The following is a 22,465-nucleotide window of genomic DNA, read 5'->3' as shown; positions in this document are numbered from 1 at the left end:
GTTTGTGGTATCCCTTTTGTTGTCTCTAGATCAAGGTGACCCCAAGACTCGAAAACAAATGTGTTTGTGGTATCCCGTGTGTTGTCTCTAGATCAAGGTGACCCCAAGACTCGAAAACAAAGGTGTTTGTGGTATCCCTTTTGTTGTCTCTAGATCAAGGTGACCCCAAGACTTGAAAACAAATGTGTTTGTGGTATCCCGTGTGTTGTCTCTAGATCAAGGTGACCCCAAGACTCGAGAACTAATGTGTTTGTGGTATCCATTGTGTTGTCTCTGGGTCAAGATGACCCCAAGGCTCGAGAACTAATGTGTTTGGGGTATCCCGTGTGTTGTCTCTGGGTCAAGGTGACCCCAAGGGTCGAGAACTAATGTGTTTGTGGTATCCATTGTGTTGTCTCTGGGTCAAGGTGACCCCAAGACTCGAAAACAAATGTGTTTGTGGTATCCCTTTTGTTGTCTCTAGATCAAGGTGACCCCAAGACTCGAGAACTAATGTGTTTGTGGTATCCCTTGTGTTGTCTCTGGGTCAAGTTGACCCCAAGGCTCGAGAACTAATGTGTTTGTGGTATCCCTTGTGTTGTCTCTGGGTCAAGGTGAACCCAAGGCTCGAAAACAAATGTGTTTGTGGTATTCCTTGTGTTGTCTCTGGGTCAAGGTGAACCCCAAGGGTCGAGAACTAATGTGTTTGTGGTATCCCTTGTGTTGTCTCTGGGTCAAGGTGACCCCAAGACTCGAGAACAAATGTGTTTGTGGTATCCCTTGTGTTGTCTCTGGGTGAAGGTGAACCACCTCCCTGGCTTCCATAAATACATAGGCAGTGGTGGAGGTCGTTCACATTGACCCAGACACAACACAAGGGATACCACAAACACATTTGCTTTTCGGTCTTCGGGTCACAGAGTTGACACGAGGGTTAAATAAAAATGTGAATAAATATTGTTTTCTCTGTGTAGATCTAACAATTTCATTTGAAACGCTGGTAGATATAGAATGAAATTATATGTATTCATACAATTTAAGCGTATATATCTTTGGCTATTAAACTATTAAACAATGTCCTTGAAGGAGGTATGCAGTCTCAGTGTTATTCAAAAGTAGGAACCTAGGCAGTATTTCTCGTAACTATCATGATAGTAAATTAAAGTAGTAAAAAGATCGATTGGAGCGTCTATTTGCTGCCGAGTCTATCGCACACGTATAAATGTTTGACTCTAGTTGACTTTAACAAGCCTGTATTGTTGAGAAGCTCTATATAGACATCACCATGGCGACCGTTCATATCACAGGTGAAAATGTATGAGAGGAAAACAATCTTCAGACAAAACAAATAAAACAGGTAAAATAAATGATTCAAATCTCATATTTTAACTTTTTATTATTTAATATATTTGTGTTTCAATGACTTTTTTTTTTTGACTTCCAACGTTTCCCCCCCGAAGTGACCGAGGACTCCAGGATTCAAACACAGTATGTCCAGTAGTCGTAAGTTTGTCGCCATGGTTACGTATCCGTGGACTTCTCAAACGGCACGTTTGTTCCATCGTCAGCTCCGGTTACAGACTCAACCCTCGGCGGTAGAATTCATTACAGATCTTCAAAGAGCAAAATCATCAGCATGTCAATGATCAGCCAGAACACGCGCTCATCAATTCACCTGTTGCTAGGCGACCAGATCAACACGCGTCAACGATCTTGTTTGCACTGTGGCTTGTTTATATCATGTCATATTCCAATAGATACTCCAATGATCAAAATAACAGGTTCTTTGCTCACCTGCAAAGGTTCACTGACCTACATTTGGAAACGTCAGCCTTATTTGACACAAAATCTTGTTTTGTGATGCATTTGTTTGCATTTAACAGAAAAGGGAAACAAATGACTTATTTCTTTTATAAGTTAAAGTATAATTTCGTCTATGAAAAATTATTCCTAATTTAATTTCCTTTTCTAGCTTTTACAGAGACACTGTTTCTATAAGTGAAACCACTCAAGTTCCATTTTAAGCGAGTAATTCTTCCAGAACTGACCCAGCAAAGTTCTGACGGGTATTAGCGAAGCTGCAGTTCTGTGATTTCCAAAAAAATACTGGACTCTGAGAATAAAGGAGACGTTTGCAAAGGCAGGCAGAAATGAACCCTTTATTTTCCTCAGGTGATAAACAACAGTGGATTGTCTGGACTCAACATGACCACCGAACCAACTCAAACCTAGTAGGTCAGTAGCTGGTTCTGACCGGACCGACCCGGCGCCGCTCTACTGGGGCAGTGTTGTCCAGTGACGGCCTGGTTCAATAACCTCTCTCCAGGTGATGGAGGCGAGAGTTTTATCAAATCAGACACAACGAAGAAGCCAAATTGGTCCACAAAGAGCAAAATCCGCCTACTTATCATCCTCATCATCCTCATCCTCATCATCATGCCTGAAGCATCCTACAGGTCGGCGATATCCGTCTGAGTAAACAAAGTCCAACAAAAAAAAAAAAAAAGAAGCAAGCCCGTCTCCCATCAGTCACACCAGCCCCAGGAAGAAGGCAGTTTTCCCATTGGTCAGTTTAGAACTGTCAGTCACTCGGCGGCGGACTATCAGGTGTGAAGTACCTGAAACGCAATCTAAATGATTTAAAACGAGAACCAAGACCACCGTCGGCCAACAGGTGATGTTCTTAGAAACACAAACAGGAAGCGAGCGGGACTTCCGAGAACAACGACTGAAAAGATTTTTCTGGAGTTTCCTTCTCTTTGTTCGTCCGCCGGAGAGAGCTGTGAGATCTGTCTTCTGTTCCAGCTGCTGACTTCAGTGCAATGCATCATGGAACGATCGATTGCTAGGAGAGGATGTGACACTACGTGTGTGTGTGTGTGTGTGTGTGTGTGTGTGTGTGTGTGTGTGTTTTGGTGTATGTGTGTGATTGTGTGTTCATGATGGCATGCTGCAGGGTTAGCAATCCGGCAGCAGGGTGGGGGGGCAGGAGGGGGGGGGGGTTGGGGTTGCCATGTTGCATCTAGGGAGTTCTTGTTCGTCTAGCTGGTGTCCATGGACTCCATGTTGGCAGAGCTGGAGTCCCTTTGGATCGAGTCAAAGATGGCCGCCAGCTCCTGATTGGACGAGATCTGCGATTGGAACTCCGACATCAGCGGTGACTTCTCGGCCTCCGGGATCGTCAGCAGCGCCACGACTGCTCGCATCGCCGACCGCTTCAGCTCGTCCTGCTTCTCGAACTCCTGCTTCACCGAGTTGGCCTTCACCTGCAGACACACACACACACACACACACACACACACACCAGGTTATAATCAACTGATTCTCTTCTTCGGAATTATAATAATAATTAAATATAATTATTATCAGGCACAAAAAGTAATACAATACAATAATTACACAGTAATTCCAATATAGAACCAACATAAACTAGACACTGGTCATGTACCTTAGTGGTGCAGGTGGCTCTGAGCGGCTCCACCAGTCGGTCCAGTCTCTGCAGAACAGCGCTGGGACAGAGGGAGGAGAGTCTGGCCAACATCAGGAAGGTCAGCATCTGCCAAAGTGACATCGAACATGAAAAACGGGTCGATGTTTTTAGCCACTCGTGGTCAATCATTCCACTGACCTTGATGTCGTAGTGATCCTTCAGTCCGTCCTCCACGTGGTTCAGGAAGGTGAAGATGTCTATGCGGTCCAGGCAGCTGTCCAGCAGGGTGTACATGCACTCGAACGCGGCCTTCCGCAGGTCCAGACCGTCGTCCACCGTGTGCTTGAACGGGCCCATCTCCACCTGCAGACAAACACACGCGTCTTCGTCTCCGCTTCGTCGAGCAGCTACAGCCGGGTTTCGGACTACAAGTGGACTCACCTCTCGGATCAGCTCTTTCCTGACTTTAGTCTCGTTGTACAGCTGCGGTAGAACGGAGTCCAGCAGCTCTCGGATCAGACTGGGTTTGTTGTGGGCGGCGGAGTTGAAGGTTACTAGTGCAACTCTGCGCACGTTTAGATCGGGGTCCTCTAGAGTCTTTAAGAAGTCCCCTGGAGTTACAAGGACACACACATGTTCACTTTGACTGACCATACAAGACAAACCTCATTGATTGAGCCGTTTGCTACACATGATCAATAATAAATGCTGGTGAGGGTTTTAAATATGCAAACACATTATCGATACACATTTTTCTTACCTTAAATGGATCACAGTCTCGTTCATTTTCGATCATAAAAACTAGATTACCTTAGTTCAGGTCTCTACTGAGCTAGAGCTGTACTGAGCAGTGTATGCAAGACATGTAAAACCAGTGGTGAGTTACCTATGCAGTTCTTCAGCAGAGTGTCGATGGGCTGGGGCTGGTCAGATATGGTGAACTTGACAGCCGTCACCACGGAGCTCCTGGCGTATGAAGACCCTGCACAGAGACAGAGTCAGACTGGGAAGGTTCTTTTGGCGGCTGTTGACTGAACCCTTACCTGACAGCAGATAGCCTTTGAGACGTGGCAGCAGAGTCTCAGGATCGATCAGGGTCAGCTTCCCCAGACACTCGGCCACCACGTTCCTGGTCCCTTCTTCCTGGCACTCGCAGTGTTTGAGCAGTAGAGTCCAGACGGACTCGACGTAAGGCTTCAGGCCGGACACAGATGCCGAACCTCAACAAACGGACAGAAAGATGAATAATCCAACCGTGGCCACAGCAGGAGCCGCACGTCAGGTCTTACTGATGATCTCCTTGAGCGAGTGCAGGAGCAGATACTGCCTCTTCGACGAGGAGATCTCCTGCAGGACGAAGGGTAAATACTCCGGGAGGTTACCCACGGCGATGCTGCCCAGGGCGTACGAGGCTGCGGACTTCACCTGAGACGCAAAGACAAACGATGACGCGTGACTCAGAACACGCCGAGTATTGGAGTCAAACTTCTCTTCCGGTTTACCTCTTCACTGGAGGAGGAGAACGCGTCCAGGATGACCGTCTTGAGCTCCGGCTGGCTGCTGAGGTCCACGTGATGACCCACCTCACCCAAGGACAGCAGGGCGAGCAGCCTGATGGAGTCTGTGGAGCGGCTGTTCTTCACATCCTGAACACACACAAGGTGAATCATCACTCACACTGACTGAAACAACACAAATCTAACTAACAAGCATAACAATCTTAACCATTTTTTAGTAGAGTTATTAATAGATTATTATTAATAGATGTAACATATTGAACACTCCTTTGGGTATTTTGAAAAACAACGATACACTCAGGGAAATTCCAAATTTGATTGGAGACAGGAAAGTGATAAAAGATTTTGGTAATAATTGGATACAGTTAGTAAATGTACAATGTGGTTCAAGATGTTCAGGAAGTACAAATTGGAAAGGGAAATTAAAATGATGAGCTGATTAGAAAAAAAACATCTTGGTCGATTTAACCTTAAAAAACATTGTCTATAAATGTGGAACAAGTAATAAGGTAAAGCATGAAATAATGTCTTCCATCAAAGGTAAGTTTGCTTTTGTCAAGATATAAATTATTGTTTTTTTTTAGATTCTTCTTCCTACTTTAGAGTTAATCAAGTCTATTTAAGACATATAAAGCCAATACAGGAGCTTACTAACGCAAGAGATAAGTAGGTCAAGTAAATTATAATTAAAATATAGAAACTATCATAACACATATACACATAACATATTTCAAAGATCTTAGGAGCTACTCTGATAAATTCAAGTCTCTATAACCAACTCTCTGGTCAAGCCTTTTCAAACGGTGGTGTAAAATTAGCAGTTTCCTGTTTAAAGGAAAACATTAAGGGGTTAGCAGGGGGTCAGGGGGAAGACCGGGCGACCAGCACTTGTGTGAATGAACAATGGTTTCTGTGAGACACTTCGGGTGCCCAGATGAAAACAAAAGTGCTGTATAAGTGCAAGCCATTATTTTTATGATCTCCGCTAATGACTGGTTTAATGGAATTTCCTGTTTGAAGATGAAAGAACTCGTTTCATATAGTCATAAGTACAGAAGTACGAAGAACTTTACACATCAATAAGCAATTTACAAAATTGTTCTTTGACAACCAATCAACTTCTTTTTTTCAAGCCTCTGACTGCTGATCAGAGCGGACTTGTATGTAGACTCTGAGATTTCTAGTGAAGAAAACCAACCTGTTGAACGGGCAGATCATTTCATTACTACTGAGCCAGAGTGAAGCGGCTTTCTTTAAATCAGCTTTTATCTTGTTGGAGTCGTTACTAACTCAGTCAAACACGGATGCGAGACAAACAACTACCTGGATGAACTGGCCGACCACCGCCGGCCCCTCGGTAGGACACGCTCTGGTCAGAGCAGCGACACATTTGGCGATGGAGCAATACGCCTGTTTGTGGGGCAGAGCGGCACTCTGGGAGTAAACTGGACCGGTCAGCATCCTCAACAGGTCCATGTAGCCAAGACCGGCAGTTTCTGTCGTGACCAAAGCCTGAGGAGACACAGAGGAACGATGAGGACGGGGATCCGGATTTTCACAATCCTTAGTCTCACCTGGTAGAAGTCCAGCATGGCGGCGAGAGCGCCGCCCTGCAGCAGCGGGGATCGAACGAGAGAGATCAGCTGCTGGAGGATGTCGCCGTCGCTCAGCTGACCGAGGGAGGACGGGTGCGTGACCGCCAGCGTGGACAGGAAGCTGAGCGCCATCTGAGACACGTGCATGTCGCTTTCTGAGATCAGTGGAGGGAGCTCCGCCAGGACGGCGTCCACCATGACAGGGGTCACTGCAGAGCTGAGAAAAGAGAGACGGTGTTAGAAGTTAGGGGATGACAGCGGGTGTCGGATGTGGACATGTGTGTACCTGTAGTTTCTGAGCAGGATGTCCAGAGCTGCCAGCGTGCTGAGCTTCAGTGCACGCTGGTTCTTGCGCAGGAAGGAGGCGAGGATGGGAATAGCATCAGGGAGGACAGGCCTGAGGTCGATCTTTAATGGGGAGCCAGCGATCAACGTAAGTGCTGCAGGACAGCAGAGAGATGGATGTTCGTTCCACACAACAGAAGCTTTGATGATCCCACAAGTGAAAGAGTTTTACCTTTCACAGTTGTTAGTCGTGTGATTTCGTTCTTCAGGCGCTCGAGGAAGATCAATAACGTTCCAGGGAGCTCGTTAGGGAGACGGTCACCTGTGGGAGCAGACAAGGAGTGAGGTCAGCGGGGGGGGGGGATCGAAAGTTTATCTGCTGGACAAACGCTGTTACCTAGGTTACAGATGATCTGCCCCATACAAGAGATGGCTCGTTCTTTGACTTCCTGGTCGATGTCGGCTGCTTTCAGACGCTTGATGGTACAAGTGAACAAGTCATTGATGTAAGGGGAGGGGTCGAAGCTGTCGGGGCCTTCTGTGAGGTTGTCCAGGGGTCGGATCACCTGAGGGAAGAGGGCAGAACGGAATCAACTTTCTATTCAAAAATTAATGTTTAATATTTTTCTTTTTTACCTTGACGAGTTGCTGGGTGACAAGCAGAGCCTCGGAGGTGATCTTGTAGAAGGGATCTCCCACACATGCGACCACAGGGGGCACCAGCGCGGGGACGTGAGCGTGGAAAGCGTGGGCTGGGTGAGTGACCATGATGACGTGGAGACACGCCAGGGCATCGATCTTCAAGTTAGAGCTGCTGGACTTGTCATTCAGGGAGAAGATGATACCTATAAATGTACAAGAGAGACACATGGCCGAGTTAAAACTCTCATGTCAAGATCATCAGTTAAAAATCAAACAAAACGAATTATAACACAATTTAAAAAATCTCAAAACATTTAAATTTAAAATATATTTACTTAACTTTATATCCCAACAATATTGTACTTATTTAAGTTATTTTTTTTAAATAAATTACGTTTAATTTGTTTACTCAGAAAGCATTTTAGGCACGTTTATAGATTTTTACCCAGTTTAGAGTAAAAAGAAACAAGAACACTATTTTAAAAAAACTACTTAAAGACTAATCGAATAATGCTAACCATTATTTTTAGCTATTGCTATGAGAGTCGATCAACACAATGACTCGCCCCGACTGATTATAAGGACAATTGAGCTGATGGCGGCTGATTTTCATGACTGGGCGCCATGCTTGTCGAAACATGAAGGACTCTTATCAGAGCAGGCTCACTGTACCTGGTATAAGAACAGGGATGTGCTGTGTCAGCGCTCCTGGCAGAACGTTTACTAGTTCCGTTAACATGTTGAAACAGCACTGGCGGGTTTTGACACTTTTCTCCTTCAGCTGCTTGTGCAGAGCTTTTACGATCATGGGCACCTAGAGAGGATGAGAAATTATTTAGTGGGAAGTGACGCTTCGATGTGTTAATTAACTGCCGCAGTTTCAACTTCCAAGAAACGTAATCAGGCCCTTCGAGAACAAACTTGTTGTGTTTATTAACAATCCATACATGTATCTAAAGCATTTCCACAAGTGAATTGTCAAAACGCATTTATATTTCCTCAACAAAATCATAGTCTACAATAGTAATGAATAAATATTCACAATAAACTATGCAGTATTAATCTTCTACTCTAACAAATCTTTAAAATAGAGGTAAATACATCCTCCGACGTCAACTCTCTGACGTCAATAATGTGAAAATGTTTATAGTCTTTCCTCAAAATAATGTCTAATTTTGGCTAATTTAAAAAAATGCAGTGGCTATTATAACAATTCAAATTAAATAATGCAGTGTTAAAAGTTATTGATTCATAGTTTCATAGGTTGCTAGATTTAATGTCTTAGATGTATAAAGAAAGAAGCCCAGAATGCCCTCCAGCAGCAGCTACAACACAATAGGATGTCTATAACAACTAGTAAAAATACAATGTATTGTCCAGAGTTTAAGATAATGGTCAGTAATAATAAGAAAGTACACGATATTCTAAGGATTTTATAAATTTCCCGTGGAATGTCCCTTCAAAAAAAGGACGTATGCGGGTAAAAGAAGACACATTGTCACCCTAGATAAGATGTCCCATTACAACTCTGGGAGTCAAATTAAAAGAAATCTCTGACAGTCGATATCACATCACCTGGCTCTGCAGCATGGTTAGCGGCGTCTCTCCCTGCTCCATAGCATCTGGATCGGCGAGCCAGCTCTGAGCGGGTCTGGTTTGCTTCAGGAGTGACAGGTATGCGTGGAAAACATCTGCCTTCACGTTTTCTTCCCTCTCCTAAAGAAGCAGCCGGTAATTAAATCTTTATCAATTAAGCGTTCAGTCAGCCACGCGGCACGACAAGGTCGAGGAATCCGAATGTGACAAGATGAGCGAAGATGACGGACTCGCTGTACCTTGAAACGAGATACAAGCGCGGGAGAGACGGAGCGATAGAATTCCGGCAGCATCTCGTGACGCGTGGACACGACTGCGTCCAAACATTTTGCTGCTGCTCTGCGAACTTTCCAACTCATGTCGTCATCGTCGCTGTACTCATCGTCACTGCCTGGTAATAAAGTAAGTAAATCATTTTTAGTTCCTTGCAGAGGCGTCAAACTAAAACACACAAGGGGCCAAAATATTTTACCATTTACACCTGCGGGGCCAACAAAATGTTAATTTACCAAATAGCATTGACATCTTTAAGGGCCTCTTAATTATTGCGCCAAACAAATTCCTTACGATATCAACATCAACTGAATAAATCTACTCCATTAAGTGAAGTCAAATGAACTTTGTGGTATAAATTCAGAAAGAAACATTTAATCAAAAAGGTTTATTCATTCATAAAAGTTAAATAAAAAAGTGAATACATAGATTTTCCCTAAAAAGACATAAAAGTATCTGAAGCTGTTGGTATTTGTCAGCATCATAGCACTACAGCTGGAGTCAAAGTGGATTAAAGTATACAATTCGGCCACCGGAGGGCGCTTCAATGCATCAGGTGAATTATTTATATTCAGCCTGAGGCGTGATGACTTCATGCTCTAAATTTTACCGTCCGCTCCATCAGAACCTACTGATGCTCGACTACGATCGTTATTGTATAATGTGAAAGAATACCTTGGTAGTCCTCGTCATTCTGCTCCGAGTCCATGGCGTTATCGTCCTCGTCTTCGTCGTCAAAGTTGTAATTGGGGTCGTAGGTCAGATAGCGCAGGCAGATGGAGATGACGGTGGGGACGTGGGCGTAGACTTCTTTAGGACACCTGCAATGAAAGGAGGGACATTAGGGAACAAGCAGAGCTACTGGAGTGTTTCCTTGCGAGTTGCTTACCTCCTGACAAAGGACTCGAAAGCCTGGATGCAATATTCTCGCAGCTCATCATCATCAACGTTACAAAACTTAACAACCAGTGGGATGATCTTCTCAAGGTACTCGCCTGGAGACAAAAAGAATAGAAAAAAATGGATGAAACACGGTACATGGTGGAAGAGAGTCACGTTTACTGCCAGTATTATATTATCATTCATCATTTAACATCTGCAGGAAAGTCCTGTGCATGTTCTATCAGTCTGTAGTGGCCAGTTTCCTGTTCTATGTTGGGGTGTATTGGGGTGGGAATGTGTTGATCAGAAGGACTCTGTGGTTGAAGCTGGACTCACTGGTGACAGTTGCTGAGAGGAGATCACTGAACAAACTACTGTCCATCATGGATGATGACAGTCATCCTCTAAACACTGTCATCAGTGAGCAGAGAAGCAGATGGAGCACGAATGCTCCTCTCATGAAGCAACACTAATAGACTCAGGGACACATTCATTCATCGGGCTATTAGATTGTTTAATTCTGAGTTTGGGGGGGTGGAGTGAAAAGATGATTATATTCTATCTTAATCTTTTTATCCTTTGTCGTTGTCATTTGTCTTTGATCTATGTTCTTTATCTTTAGACTTAGTGTCTTGTACTTTCTATTTAGAAACTTTGTTGTTGTTCTTTTTTTTCCTTTTTTATTAATTATCATCTGTATTGCTGTGTATTGCTAATTGGAAAAACAATAAAGATCAATAAAGTTATATTCATCTATCTATCTATCTATCTATCTATCTATCTATCTATCTATCTATATGTAAATTTGTTTGTGGTGTTGAATGTACACAACAAAATCAAAATAAATTAAAGAGAACTGTCATGGTGAGCACGTTTCTTCAGACCTTTTTATTGTGTCAGACTGAACATAGCTGCTTCAAGGTAAGAGAAACGTAAGACGGGTGTCAAATGGGAAGATATTGATAAATGATTCAGTCATATGTGAATTAATCTGGGTTATATTTACCGACTACAACAAAGTGTGAGGGATTGAAACGTCTTGGCACGTGAGAACAAACGTAACAAGAATGTGCAGGACTTGAATTATTCATCCATCTCATCTGACTTACCAATTCTGTGACCAGCTTGTCTGCTGATGGCTGCTGTGCACTGGATGTAGGTTCTGGTGGTCGACATGTTGTCGTTCCTGCCCAGCTCGGTGAGAAGGTGCTCGATGAGGTCGATGAAGACCAGGTTACCACAGGACATGACCAGGTGACCCAGAGCCATGATGGTCCTCTAGAGTGGACGCGGAAACACAAGTTTGATCATTATCTTTCATGGTCAAAAATTAAACATCTTATTGTTAATTCAGATATAAGAAAATATGCTTCAGGGAAAGCATTTGTTAAGGGGTCTAGAATAAACTTAAAGATTTCAAGTGCGCCTTGTATTCCAAAAAAAAACGGTATTGATATAAAATCTTTAATGTGTCATAAACTTAATCAAACTAAAGTTTCTAGTCGTCACGTGTTTAGGTACCTTCCTAACAGCCAGTCTGGGTGAGGTGAGCTGAGGCAGCAAGCAGCTCAAGATGGAGGGATGGAAGTTCACCAGCAGGCCTCCTTGTCTGTGTGCACAAGATTTAAGTTTTTAATCATAAAAGAAAGATGCATTTTATTTGCAGGAGATCAAGTCTGACAAACCTGCAGAGCATATCCGCCATGATATCCAGAGCCTCCAGCTGGACCGAGACATCTTCTTGTTTGGCGATGGCGCTTGTGAGACGACCGGTTATCTTCTTACAGACGCTGGCAGCCAGAGCAGAACCTGAGAACGATGGTTTGATAAGTCATCCGAGTAAGTAATACTTCATTTTTAACATGATGTATAAAACATATTTAAATAATTAAAATTTTAAAAAAAGTATCACGATATTCTGAAGAGACAACAATATAATTTTAAATAGATAATGTGACGTAAATAATATCGATTAAAAGTTCAATACCACTGGAGGCAGGAGGCAACTCTCCGATCACAGTCTTGAGTCCGATGGATGAAATATCTCTGAGTTGTTCCTTCTCTGACAGCATATTGGTGCACAGAGTGTCCACTATGGTCTCCACCTGGTACTCCTTCACCTTACTGACCAGAGGGCCGAGGCTGCGGTGACAAATGCATCGTTAAAACCACCGTTTTTTAACGCTATAAAATATATATTTCTACACCATATGACCAATGTTTGACATGGCTTACCATTTGACAGCTAAATTCTGAACCTCTCCATTCTTGTCCTCCAAGAGCTTAAGAATCATCCTCACCACCTGTCAAGATTATAACATTAATCACTGACCGCTCCGTCCGTTTATTGCAGACGATTTATCGCCCACATTAACACTCGCTTCTCATCATCAACCCACCTTTTTCTCGCTGTCGTCGTCCAGTTTAATGGAATCTTTCTGTAGCTCTGTCATCAGGTCATTTGTGGCCATAAACCTGAGGTAGATGAGATGGGTTATTAAGGACAACATTAATATGAGCAAGTGGAGAAAGGGTTCAGATTCCAAGACACGGATTACATAAAAATAAAATTAAAGGGCTTAAATATTTGCATATTGAGGAAGGATACATGTACAGCAAAAACAAATGGAATAATATGCTTTAAAACATTATTATTATGGATTTATAATTCTCCAAGCACAGGTTCAACAACCAAGGGCATGAAGTTTTAACCTGGTCTTGATTTAACACACATATTTTTTGAATATTTCAAGTGGAAACCTACAAATCCTCTTGCACATATAACAAAAGGGGCTTCTCTTAATCATTATTCCATGCATACTTTTGTGAGAGTGATTGACGCTTAAATAAATCCACTTATGAAGCAAATGCCCTTATTAACCCTTGCGTTATCTCAGGTGACCTGAAGGCCGAAAACAACTGGTTTGTGGTATCCCCTGTGTTTCCTCTGGGTCAAGGAGAACAACCTTAACCACTGCATATGTATTTATGGAAGCCAGGGAGGTCCTTCACCTTGACCCAGAGGCAACACAAAGGTTAAGCCAACTTACATCACATAAATAAGATGTGTGAAAACACAGAAATATATTTTAATACATTAACCTCTAAATAATATTCATCTTTTATTGTATTTTTTTTTGTAAAGTTGAAAGTAAACTACAACTTTTGCCTATCCACTACAGTTGATGATGCTGGTAAAAAACAAAATTGGAAAAGCAGTTTTTAATTAACTTGTTTTATTTCAATTTCAGATTGTAATTGTGTGATTTTTCCCACACTATATCACAATATTGTGACAGTGGTATACAGTGTTACTATTATCTTGTGACACGCTTCATATTTTGAAGTCTATGGTAATACTCACCCCTAATATTCATAATTTTCTCTTCCAACTGAACATATAAACCCTTTGTTTTACGTAGTACTTTACTAGTTTTTATTGAAAGACCAATGTTTATAGATATATACGTGGATCTCTTGAAGCCAAACAATAAATGAATACAACAGTAAAGTTATAGTTTCTCAAAGACTAGTCTATGAACACAATGTTAAAACATATTTAGATTATACCTTTTTCATATTTGAAAAATGTTTTGAAATTACATTTTTCAGTTAAAAATGGGTACTAAATACTGTAGCAAACAAATGGAGTGATAGTTATAGGTATGGGGCCAATATGGGAGGTTAAATTTAGAAGAGCTTTATCCGACACATCTTAGCAAATAAAGAGTGTGAGCTCACAGCTGAAGAGTAACCTTTTTCTCTGACAACATGCTGATTTTGAAGCAATTTGATGGAAAACATTTCTTCTTTTTTACTATGTCCGGGGTCAGCTGGGAAGCACACGAAAATCCCAACGACTCATGCAATTTCACGGATTTCTTGTACTGAGAGGGTGGCTGTCAAAAGAAGCTTATATAGAGGGTGGCTTCTATTAGAGTAAATCCGTCAAACTCTGTCCTTTAACCATCTCTTACTAGCTCACTAGCACAGCACATGCTTCAATCTACATTCATGTTATTTACGCAAACAAGAGGTCCTATTGAGAGCAGAAACCACAAGTGTCACTATGGCAGCAAAACAATCTCAAATCTGTTTAAAGCATGCAAAATAACTATTGAAAAAAAGAGCTTTAGGCACAACGTCCACTTTTAAATGACTGTATAATTATTTATTTATTATTATTTATTATTTAATGTCTTAATTAATGTCTGTTTAAGTCTTTAATGTTAAGTCTGTAATTGTTTTATGTGTTTAATGTCTGTTTTAAAAAACAGAACCGTATTCATGTTTGTCATGTGTTGCATCGTGGGTCAGAGAGGACCACAATTTCATTTATGCTGCATGTCTTTATACATTCATATTTGACAATAAAAGAACTTGAACTTGAACTAAAGAAGTGAGAGGTATACAAAATATTTTCAAAGGAATTTATTGGTTGGTAGTTCAAACGCTGCTCGATATTGTTGCCTGACAATAGTACCTGACAGAAACCCAGAGATTCTGGTCTTGAATTTTAAAGGGGAACATACGTCACTGCAGTGTAAATAATAAGAACCTGAGCAGGAGAAACTTGACATAATCCATTAGTTCACAAAAGGTCAAGTTTAGGTATTCGTCAACAGGCATAGGCTTATAGCATCCAGTTTGGGTAGTAGCTTCATTGAGTTCAGATGGTAGTTATATTGAACACATTGAACATTGTTTATAGATTTACTTATTTTTTAATGATGGTCAGCATTACATAAGCCATCAGCAAAATATACATTTCTCTGCTTTCCATTTTTCTCAAACTCCCCAGAGGGATCAACATAGTTTATCTATCTATCTATCTATCTATCTATCTATCTATACAATATAAATTGTATGATTTAACAACATAACTGGAAGGTCATATGACAGTCCGTGAATCAAAAAGCCTTTAGCAATACAGTGAAGAATCAGATGCGATTCAAGGACAGAGCGAACACAGATTCAACACTTCAGAGTTGAAGATGAAATTTCCTTCATAAGGTGTTATTTTGAAGTAAACCTGCTTTAACAATGCTACGCCTGCCAGTATTCTGTTCAAGTCGTTCACACACCGTCCACAACACCAACCTTCACTCAATTCAACAGGCTCACTTCATGTCACACATGGAGAAAAATAAAACGTTTTATTTTGCATGATTTTGAGGGACGGAGATTTAAATCTCAGAGCTTAGTGTCTCCATCTTAAGGCAGCAGGTGACATTATTGAGATGGTAACACAAAACTCAGTAGGTGTGATGCACCGCAGCATGGAGTTTATATTTACCCAGTCGGTCGTGGAACGATTCAGAAAGACAGGAGATACTGACAGGATTTATTTTGTAGGATTACTTGAACAACTTAAATATGTTTTATTCTTCAAGTTGTCAGTTGTTAATGTAAGTAAGTAAGTAAGTAATTTTTATTTGTATAGCGCTTTTCCAGACCAGGGTCACAAAGCGATAAACCGTTTATATTCATGCATAGAGATGTATTTCTCTTGCATGATATGATTCGGTCAAACCAATCGATAGATTATTTGATTTTTATTGGCAGTTACTGCATCAGAATTTCATATTTATACATTAATTTCCTTGCTGTGTAACTGGGAAACACTAGTTGACAATGTTTTAGGAACTATTAGTGTACTTTTGGAGTGTTTCATGTAATTGACAAGGGTTTTTGTTGACATTTGGATCACTTCCACAAACAAACAACAACACAAAAACCACAAACAAATCCAATAGTTTCCGTTAAATTAAACGAGCAGAACTAAAACAGTAGTCGTAACTGGTAATAAACAAAGACTATCGTGGGCCCACAGTGTTGCTCTCCCTGTTTACACATAATAATAATAAGTTTAAATCATCTGGATTTTTTTTAAACTTCCTGCAACGGAAAGAGCAAAAAAAAACTCTCACAAGTGCAACTGTGCACGGCCGCTGACATCACGTCTGCAGTGAAGTGCAGTTTAAAAAAAAAAAGGCGAAGCTAACAGGCTAAAGCGCCGGCGCCTGGTTCTCTGGTGTCAGCGCCCCCGGCTCGGGAGGTGTCGGTCCGGCGGGACGACAACCACCCGGGGACCGCTGTCAGACGGAGCCAGTGAGCCGTTAGCGCGGAAGCTAACTAGCGACGTGACGATGATCAGACAGGTGGCAGGCTAGCAGTTAGCATGAGGCCTTTATAAAAAAGCGTTAACAACCAGAGCTAGTGCGACAACATAAGAACGTCTCGTCGTCCATTAACTGTCTATTCCGCTTCATAAAGTCCCGGGTTTACCTGAAATCCTTGTCGCTGGAGGTCATCTTCTCCAGCAGGTTGGAGATGTGGTACGAGGCGCTCGCCATGTTGCTGTTAGCCGTTAGCCTCCTGCTAAGCAGTCCGAGCTTGAGTGAGTGTGTGTTCTGTTGCTGCAAGACGCTGCTCTCCGCTGTCGGTTCTAGGGGGGGTGGGTGGGTGAGGGGGGGCCGGGGTTCTGCAACTGCGCGGTTCCGGTTCTGCTGCCGCCTTTCTCGGTACCTACAGCGACTGTCGCATCCCGGGGTACAGGAGTTTCGGTGTGTTTGAATGGAGCTCCCGTTCTCTCTGCAGAGGGGCGGGGTTAGCTGGCTGCGGGGTCGGAGGTCAAAAGAATGTTGCTCCAGACTCAACGCTGTCACTCCGAAGTGAGATACATTAACAGCAAATCATATCCTTTTTTCTTTTTCTTTTGCAAAATGCGTGAGGTTTTAATGGCAGGACATGTTTTCAGCTCTTGACAAAATGTGAACAAAAGGATGTAAACAGAATGTGAACAAAAGGAGCCTTTCAGGTATACATTACTCATAAAGTGACTTTTTCTTTGTAGCCACGTGTGACTTTGACAGCTCATATGTATATTTGAAATCATGTAGGGACTCCTGTTGACTTAAACTGAAAACATATAATTGATATTATATTATAAAACAAATTCGAGGAATGTTGATAATAAGTTAACAAACAAATGATTACATTTTGGTGGTTTTGTTTCTGTAGTCTCTTCTGGATTTAAGAGGATTTGGAGGATTTTCACTGCTTCCTCCATCTCTTTTAATTACTAGCAGAAACTCGCCGAATACAATTAAAATCACAAAAATAAATCAAATATCACGTTAAAGTGGAGACACAACAAGGTATTGTAAGATAAGATCCTTGTTTTATACATTTTAGGATACTATCAAATGTGCTATAGGGATTTACAGAACTCCCGAGAAGTTGTTTCTCGTTTCACAAAATGTATTTGTGATATATGTATATTTGAAATCATGAAGGGGCTCCTGTTGACTTAAATTGTAAACATTTAATTGATATTATATAAGAAGATAAATTATGATTTATTTTTCGTTTTTATTAATTTCTCAAAGTCAAAAGTCAAAAGTTATCAAGACCAAACATTACTTCCACCAAAGTCAGGCAAATACATTTTACTAGAAATAAAAAAAAAAATTAATCACTATGGTATAATAGTTCAGTGTAGTGGCATTTAAAGTTATCATGGGGCATCCTGAACAAGCTGAAGCTGAACAACTAAAAATGTTTGGAAGGTTACACTAGTAATAATTGAAGTGGAGCGAAAGTATCATGACATTCAAATTCTATGTTAATCTTTGTATCCTTTGTTTTTGTGTCATCTTGTACTTTTTCTTTGTATAGAAACTTTGTTCTTGTTCTTATTTTTATTTTTTATTAATTATTGTCTGTATTGCTGTGTCTAATTGGAAAAACAATTTCCTGAAGGAGACCTCCTGAGGATCAATAAAGTTCTATCTATCTATCTATATGTAAAAAGTGAAAAAATTAAATTATTATCTATAGTCTGACCCACTAAATAATCATACTATTTAATAATAGACCATTTCAATTTGTTGTAATTGGAGTATTAGTCCTTCAGATTACATCTTTGTATGTTTCTCTTTGTTAAAGCTATGTTTATTAACAAACTAAAACTAAAATATATAAGTAAGTAAGTGAGTAATTTATATTTGTAGAGCACTTTTCCAGACCAGGGTCACAAAGCGCTTAAACAATCAAAACAATACTCTAAATATATGCTTAAAAGGTCAATACAACACTGAGACAAACAAAGGAGTCTCAGAAAATCAAGGAAAAGCACAAATAAAAATGTCTTAAGATGTTTCTTGAAGGAGTCAGTAGATCATCAAACACAGAGGGAGAGGAAGGTCGTTCCAAAGCTTAGGAGCAACAGTCTGGAAGGATTTCTCTCATCTGGTCCTGAACCGTGTTCAGGAACCATCAGTAGATTCTGATCCACAGACCTCAGAGCCCGAGCTGGGGTGTAAGGCTGGATCAGATCACTGATGTAAGGAGGAGTCTGACCATGAATAGATCTGAAAGTAAGAACCAGAATTTTAAAATTGATCCTGAAAGAAACTGGCAGCCAGTGAAGAGTTTTAAAGATCGAAGAAATGTGAGTTCTTCTACTAGAGCGATATACTACTATATATATTAATATAATTATATTATATTATAGTAGATATTTGGGTAAATTATAAACTATAGTGTGAAGCACTAAATGATCGTATTATTTAATAATATACCATTTCAATTTGTTGTAACTGTAACTTTATTCTTTTTGATAAAGCCATATTTATTAACAAACTAAAACTAAAATATATTTACCAAAGAGGTCATTTTTAAGGTATCTAATATAATATAATATAATACATTGTCATGAAAATTAGCTACAGAAGCCAAAGTAAGATAAAGAAACAAAATGAGACAAAGTTCAAACAACAGCAATTGAAAAAAATACTACCATTAGTGATAATAATCTTCACTTGTTTCTGTAGTGAGAAGAATTCATATCAAAGTAATCCATAGCTTTGCTGGTCATGCTGTTCAAACCAGGGACACAAGAAGCCGCTGCACAACAACTTTCCATAAAAATGGTGGAAATTATAAAAAATTAATTTCAAACGATATTATGGTTATAAAGGATTTACTTAAAATTAATGTATGTCAGACATATATTTAAAAATGTATAGAATAATCCAATGTTGAAAAAAAAAAAGTACTTTTCCCAAACCAACCAATAGTTTACAGGTAATTGAATAATTTTCAATTAAAGATCAAGGGAAAATAAACATTTAATATAATCTAATTCAAGGAAATTATGAGAAAAAATACCAAAAATGTCAGATTATAAACAAAGATAATAGAACAAATGTTATCTGAAGAATATATTTTAACTAAACACAAACAACAAACTTAACCCTAACTCAATCATTGTTTTGGCTGAAGTAAAAAAAAGAAGTTTGGATTGTGTGCTGTGGGTGTCAGTAGAAGCAGTTAGAAGGCATACAAAAAGGAAATGACAAAACCTTTTGTATCCTAAAAATACTGGGGGATCCTAACCACGGACAGAGAAGGCAGCGTTCAGTTCACTTTCTGATGAGACTGTGGCTCCAAATAGAATGTTATTAAGCCTGGAAACGATGTGGAAAACTTCTGATTTCACACTGTTTGCTTTCTTCATCCTTCAAATCTCGTATCTGATCATCTCCCGTCTATTAATAGCAGGCCTTCAGATGCGTCCGTGTCCTCTGGCAGGTGCGTTAAACGTGCTATTTAAATAGCGCTGCCTTCCATTGATCAGATATGAATCATCGGCAGCAGCGCTGCAGCTGCAGGTGTCTCTTTTCATCCTCATGTCTCCACACACAGAACCAGAGAGAGGGAGATAGATTTGTGAAACTGAATCACACACTCTCACCAATATACACTTAGAAACAGAAAGTCATTTCAGACACACAAAGATAGATTCAGGGTATTCACTCTGCTGCTAAGTCATGCCGACTGAATACATCCGATTTCAGCGTGTGTGTGTGTGTGTAAATTTCTGCATGTGTGTGTAGGATGACTCAGATCGGTGGAGTGGGATGTTTACAAACCCCAAGGCTCCTTCTTTTTCTTCTTATGTTGACACATAATGCAGTCACTGGCATATGCAATGCATGCTGTGATTTAAAAGTGTGTCTGTAGAAACATTCATTGCGTTTGACAGTAATCCATCAAACAAGTCCACAGCTGCATCCTCTCCGAGCAGGGAAGAGAAAAAAGTTGATGGGTACGACAGGCGAACATCCGTCTGTTGCCGTACGAAAATAAAAGGAAAACTCTTAAGGAAATGAAATTTTATTGGATCAATAATTCTGTTGAAGGATGGCATGATTGGACAGTTAGTGAAGCAGCGTCACAGTGGACGGTTTCCTTCCCAGAATTCCTGGCAGCGCAAACAAAAGTTGACATCCACGAAATTATGTAAGAAAAGAGACAAATATTTTTGGATTTAATTCTGGGAATCAACTAAAATGTTGACATCAAAACAAAATGAAAAATGCTTTAATTAAGAAAAATAATTGAGTACATTTTCAAAAATATATTCTTTTCAGGGATCAATATTATTTATTTTATAGAATCATTCACTAAACAACACAAAGGGAAAAAAAAATCCAAAACGTTTCTCGCTCAATCAAATTAATTTAATAATCATGTGAAAAAAGTTGCTTTGTTTTAGCACAACTACTAGTATTTAACTTGACATTTTTTCCACGTTGCATTGATTACTTTTGACGGTTCATAAACGGGGAGAATCTTCTAGTGGGCCGGAGGCTCTAAGGAGGACATGGTTCAGGAACGGACTGTCAAAATAATGATTCACATCAAGGGCATCCCTCTGCAACTTCCTGATGTGTCATGCTGATCGAGGACACGACCTCATCTCGCCACACTCTCGCACTGAGGGAGGAGGAGGCTGCTCAAAACAAAAACATGTAGAGATTAGGTTCCAGGCCATAGATGGGGGGAAAATAGACGGATTTTTATTAAGGAAGTCCTTAATGAAGCTTTCGAGGAATGTTGATAATAAGTTAACAAACAAATGATTACATTTTGGTGGTTTTGTTTCTGTAGTCTCTTCTGGATTTAAGAGGATTTAGGGATTTTCACTGCTTCCTCCATCTCTTTTAATTAACTAGCAGAAACTCACCAAATACAATTAAAATAACAAATATAAATCAAATATCACGTTAAAGTGGAGACAAAACGAGGTGTTGTCTAAAAATACAGTCCTTGTTTTATACATTTTAGGATACTATCAAATGTGCTACAGGGATTTACATGTAGAATTCCTGAGAAGTTGTGTCTTGTTTCACTGATTGGATTTGTATCATATATTTGTTATAATATTGTGTTAAATTAGTTATCTGGGGAAGGTCTACACAAAAAGTAGAGTTTTGGAATCATCCCAAAATCTTTCCCAGTCCAGTTTCCTTGATTTGTTGTTCTGAAAATGTGTAAAATTAGTAATTTCATGCAAGACAAAAACTACTCCATAGGCTTACCCTTTACTACATGTTTTCTTACATTTTTTAAGGTCAACCACGAATCAATAATAATACAAACATTAATGCAGATAAGAGGGATTTTAGTAAAAGAAGGGAAAGTGGCTGTTAGTTTGAACAAGACTTTTCAACAAATTAATAGGATCGGCTTTGAGTGTCTTTGCCACTTGCATTTTTGAGTTTGAGACCCCCCCCCCCGCCCCTCTAAAGTAGAATATTTTGCAAGTGAAAATTGTAGAAACCTTGTGTCTTGAGCAAGGTAGGGATTTTCAGCCCAACCACGAGGAGTTCAAAGGTCTGATGTTCTGGTGATGAGGATGTTCTGTCGGAAATGAAAGAGGGTTGATTTAACCCTAACCTGTTGTCAGGAGCTGTGAGGGGGAGAGGAGAGATCAAGTTCACAGAGCCAACAAACCAAAAGCATTTCCTCTAATGGATTTCTGGGCTAAAGTAAGCTCCTCGAGCCGAGCCGGCGGAGGTTCCTGCATTGAGCTTGTCTCTAGGTATGCAGGCAGGAGAATCCGAGCCGCACTCCATATTTATACCTTGATATGTATATATTTGAATGTTGTCCTATTAGCAACATTTAGGTTTCTGAAAGATATTGACAAAAGAAAGAGAATGGCAGCTACATAATAAAAGGTTAAAACATTTTATGCAGATTTTTGAAAGTAAATTCTTAAGGTTTTTAATATTAAGTGTCTTTTTTTTTCAAGTTGCACAAAGATTTACACATTTATCCGAGTCGTTATAAAAGATTATTGTACCAGTAATTTTAATAATCTTCCAACCTTTTGACATACCCCCCGCCCCAACAAGAACGTATTTATGTACAAAGAAAAAGTTGATTTATTAAGGTAAGGTAAGGTAAGGTAG

General features: G+C 40.3%; 1 protein-coding gene across 1 annotated transcript; it reads right to left on the bottom strand.

The window, feature by feature from the left end:
- Nucleotides 1-2,110: 2,110 nt before the first annotated feature.
- cand1 (cullin-associated and neddylation-dissociated 1) lies at nucleotides 2,111-16,811 on the bottom strand. Its single transcript, XM_087786975.1, has 26 exons — nucleotides 16,488-16,811; nucleotides 12,599-12,674; nucleotides 12,435-12,502; nucleotides 12,187-12,341; nucleotides 11,885-12,008; nucleotides 11,721-11,808; nucleotides 11,309-11,477; nucleotides 10,207-10,312; nucleotides 9,993-10,138; nucleotides 9,284-9,435; nucleotides 9,024-9,164; nucleotides 8,121-8,262; nucleotides 7,443-7,651; nucleotides 7,204-7,372; nucleotides 7,039-7,128; nucleotides 6,808-6,961; nucleotides 6,501-6,738; nucleotides 6,250-6,438; nucleotides 4,912-5,055; nucleotides 4,699-4,834; nucleotides 4,453-4,629; nucleotides 4,296-4,391; nucleotides 3,851-4,020; nucleotides 3,608-3,772; nucleotides 3,428-3,535; nucleotides 2,111-3,245 (listed from the first exon to the last, which is right to left on the bottom strand). The coding sequence occupies exons 1-26, from the start codon at nucleotides 16,553-16,555 to the stop codon at nucleotides 3,021-3,023; spliced, it is 3,705 nt and encodes a 1,234-aa protein (XP_087643101.1). The 5' UTR covers nucleotides 16,556-16,811; the 3' UTR covers nucleotides 2,111-3,020.
- Nucleotides 16,812-22,465: the final 5,654 nt, after the last annotated feature.

The sequence above is a fragment of the Callionymus lyra genome, chromosome 3 (assembly GCF_982586985.1).
Source record: "Callionymus lyra chromosome 3, fCalLyr1.hap1.1, whole genome shotgun sequence".
In the NCBI taxonomy this organism is placed as follows: Eukaryota; Metazoa; Chordata; class Actinopteri; order Syngnathiformes; family Callionymidae; genus Callionymus; species Callionymus lyra.
The sequence above is the reverse complement of the archived record's forward strand: the minus strand, read 5'-3'. Positions and strand labels throughout refer to the sequence as shown.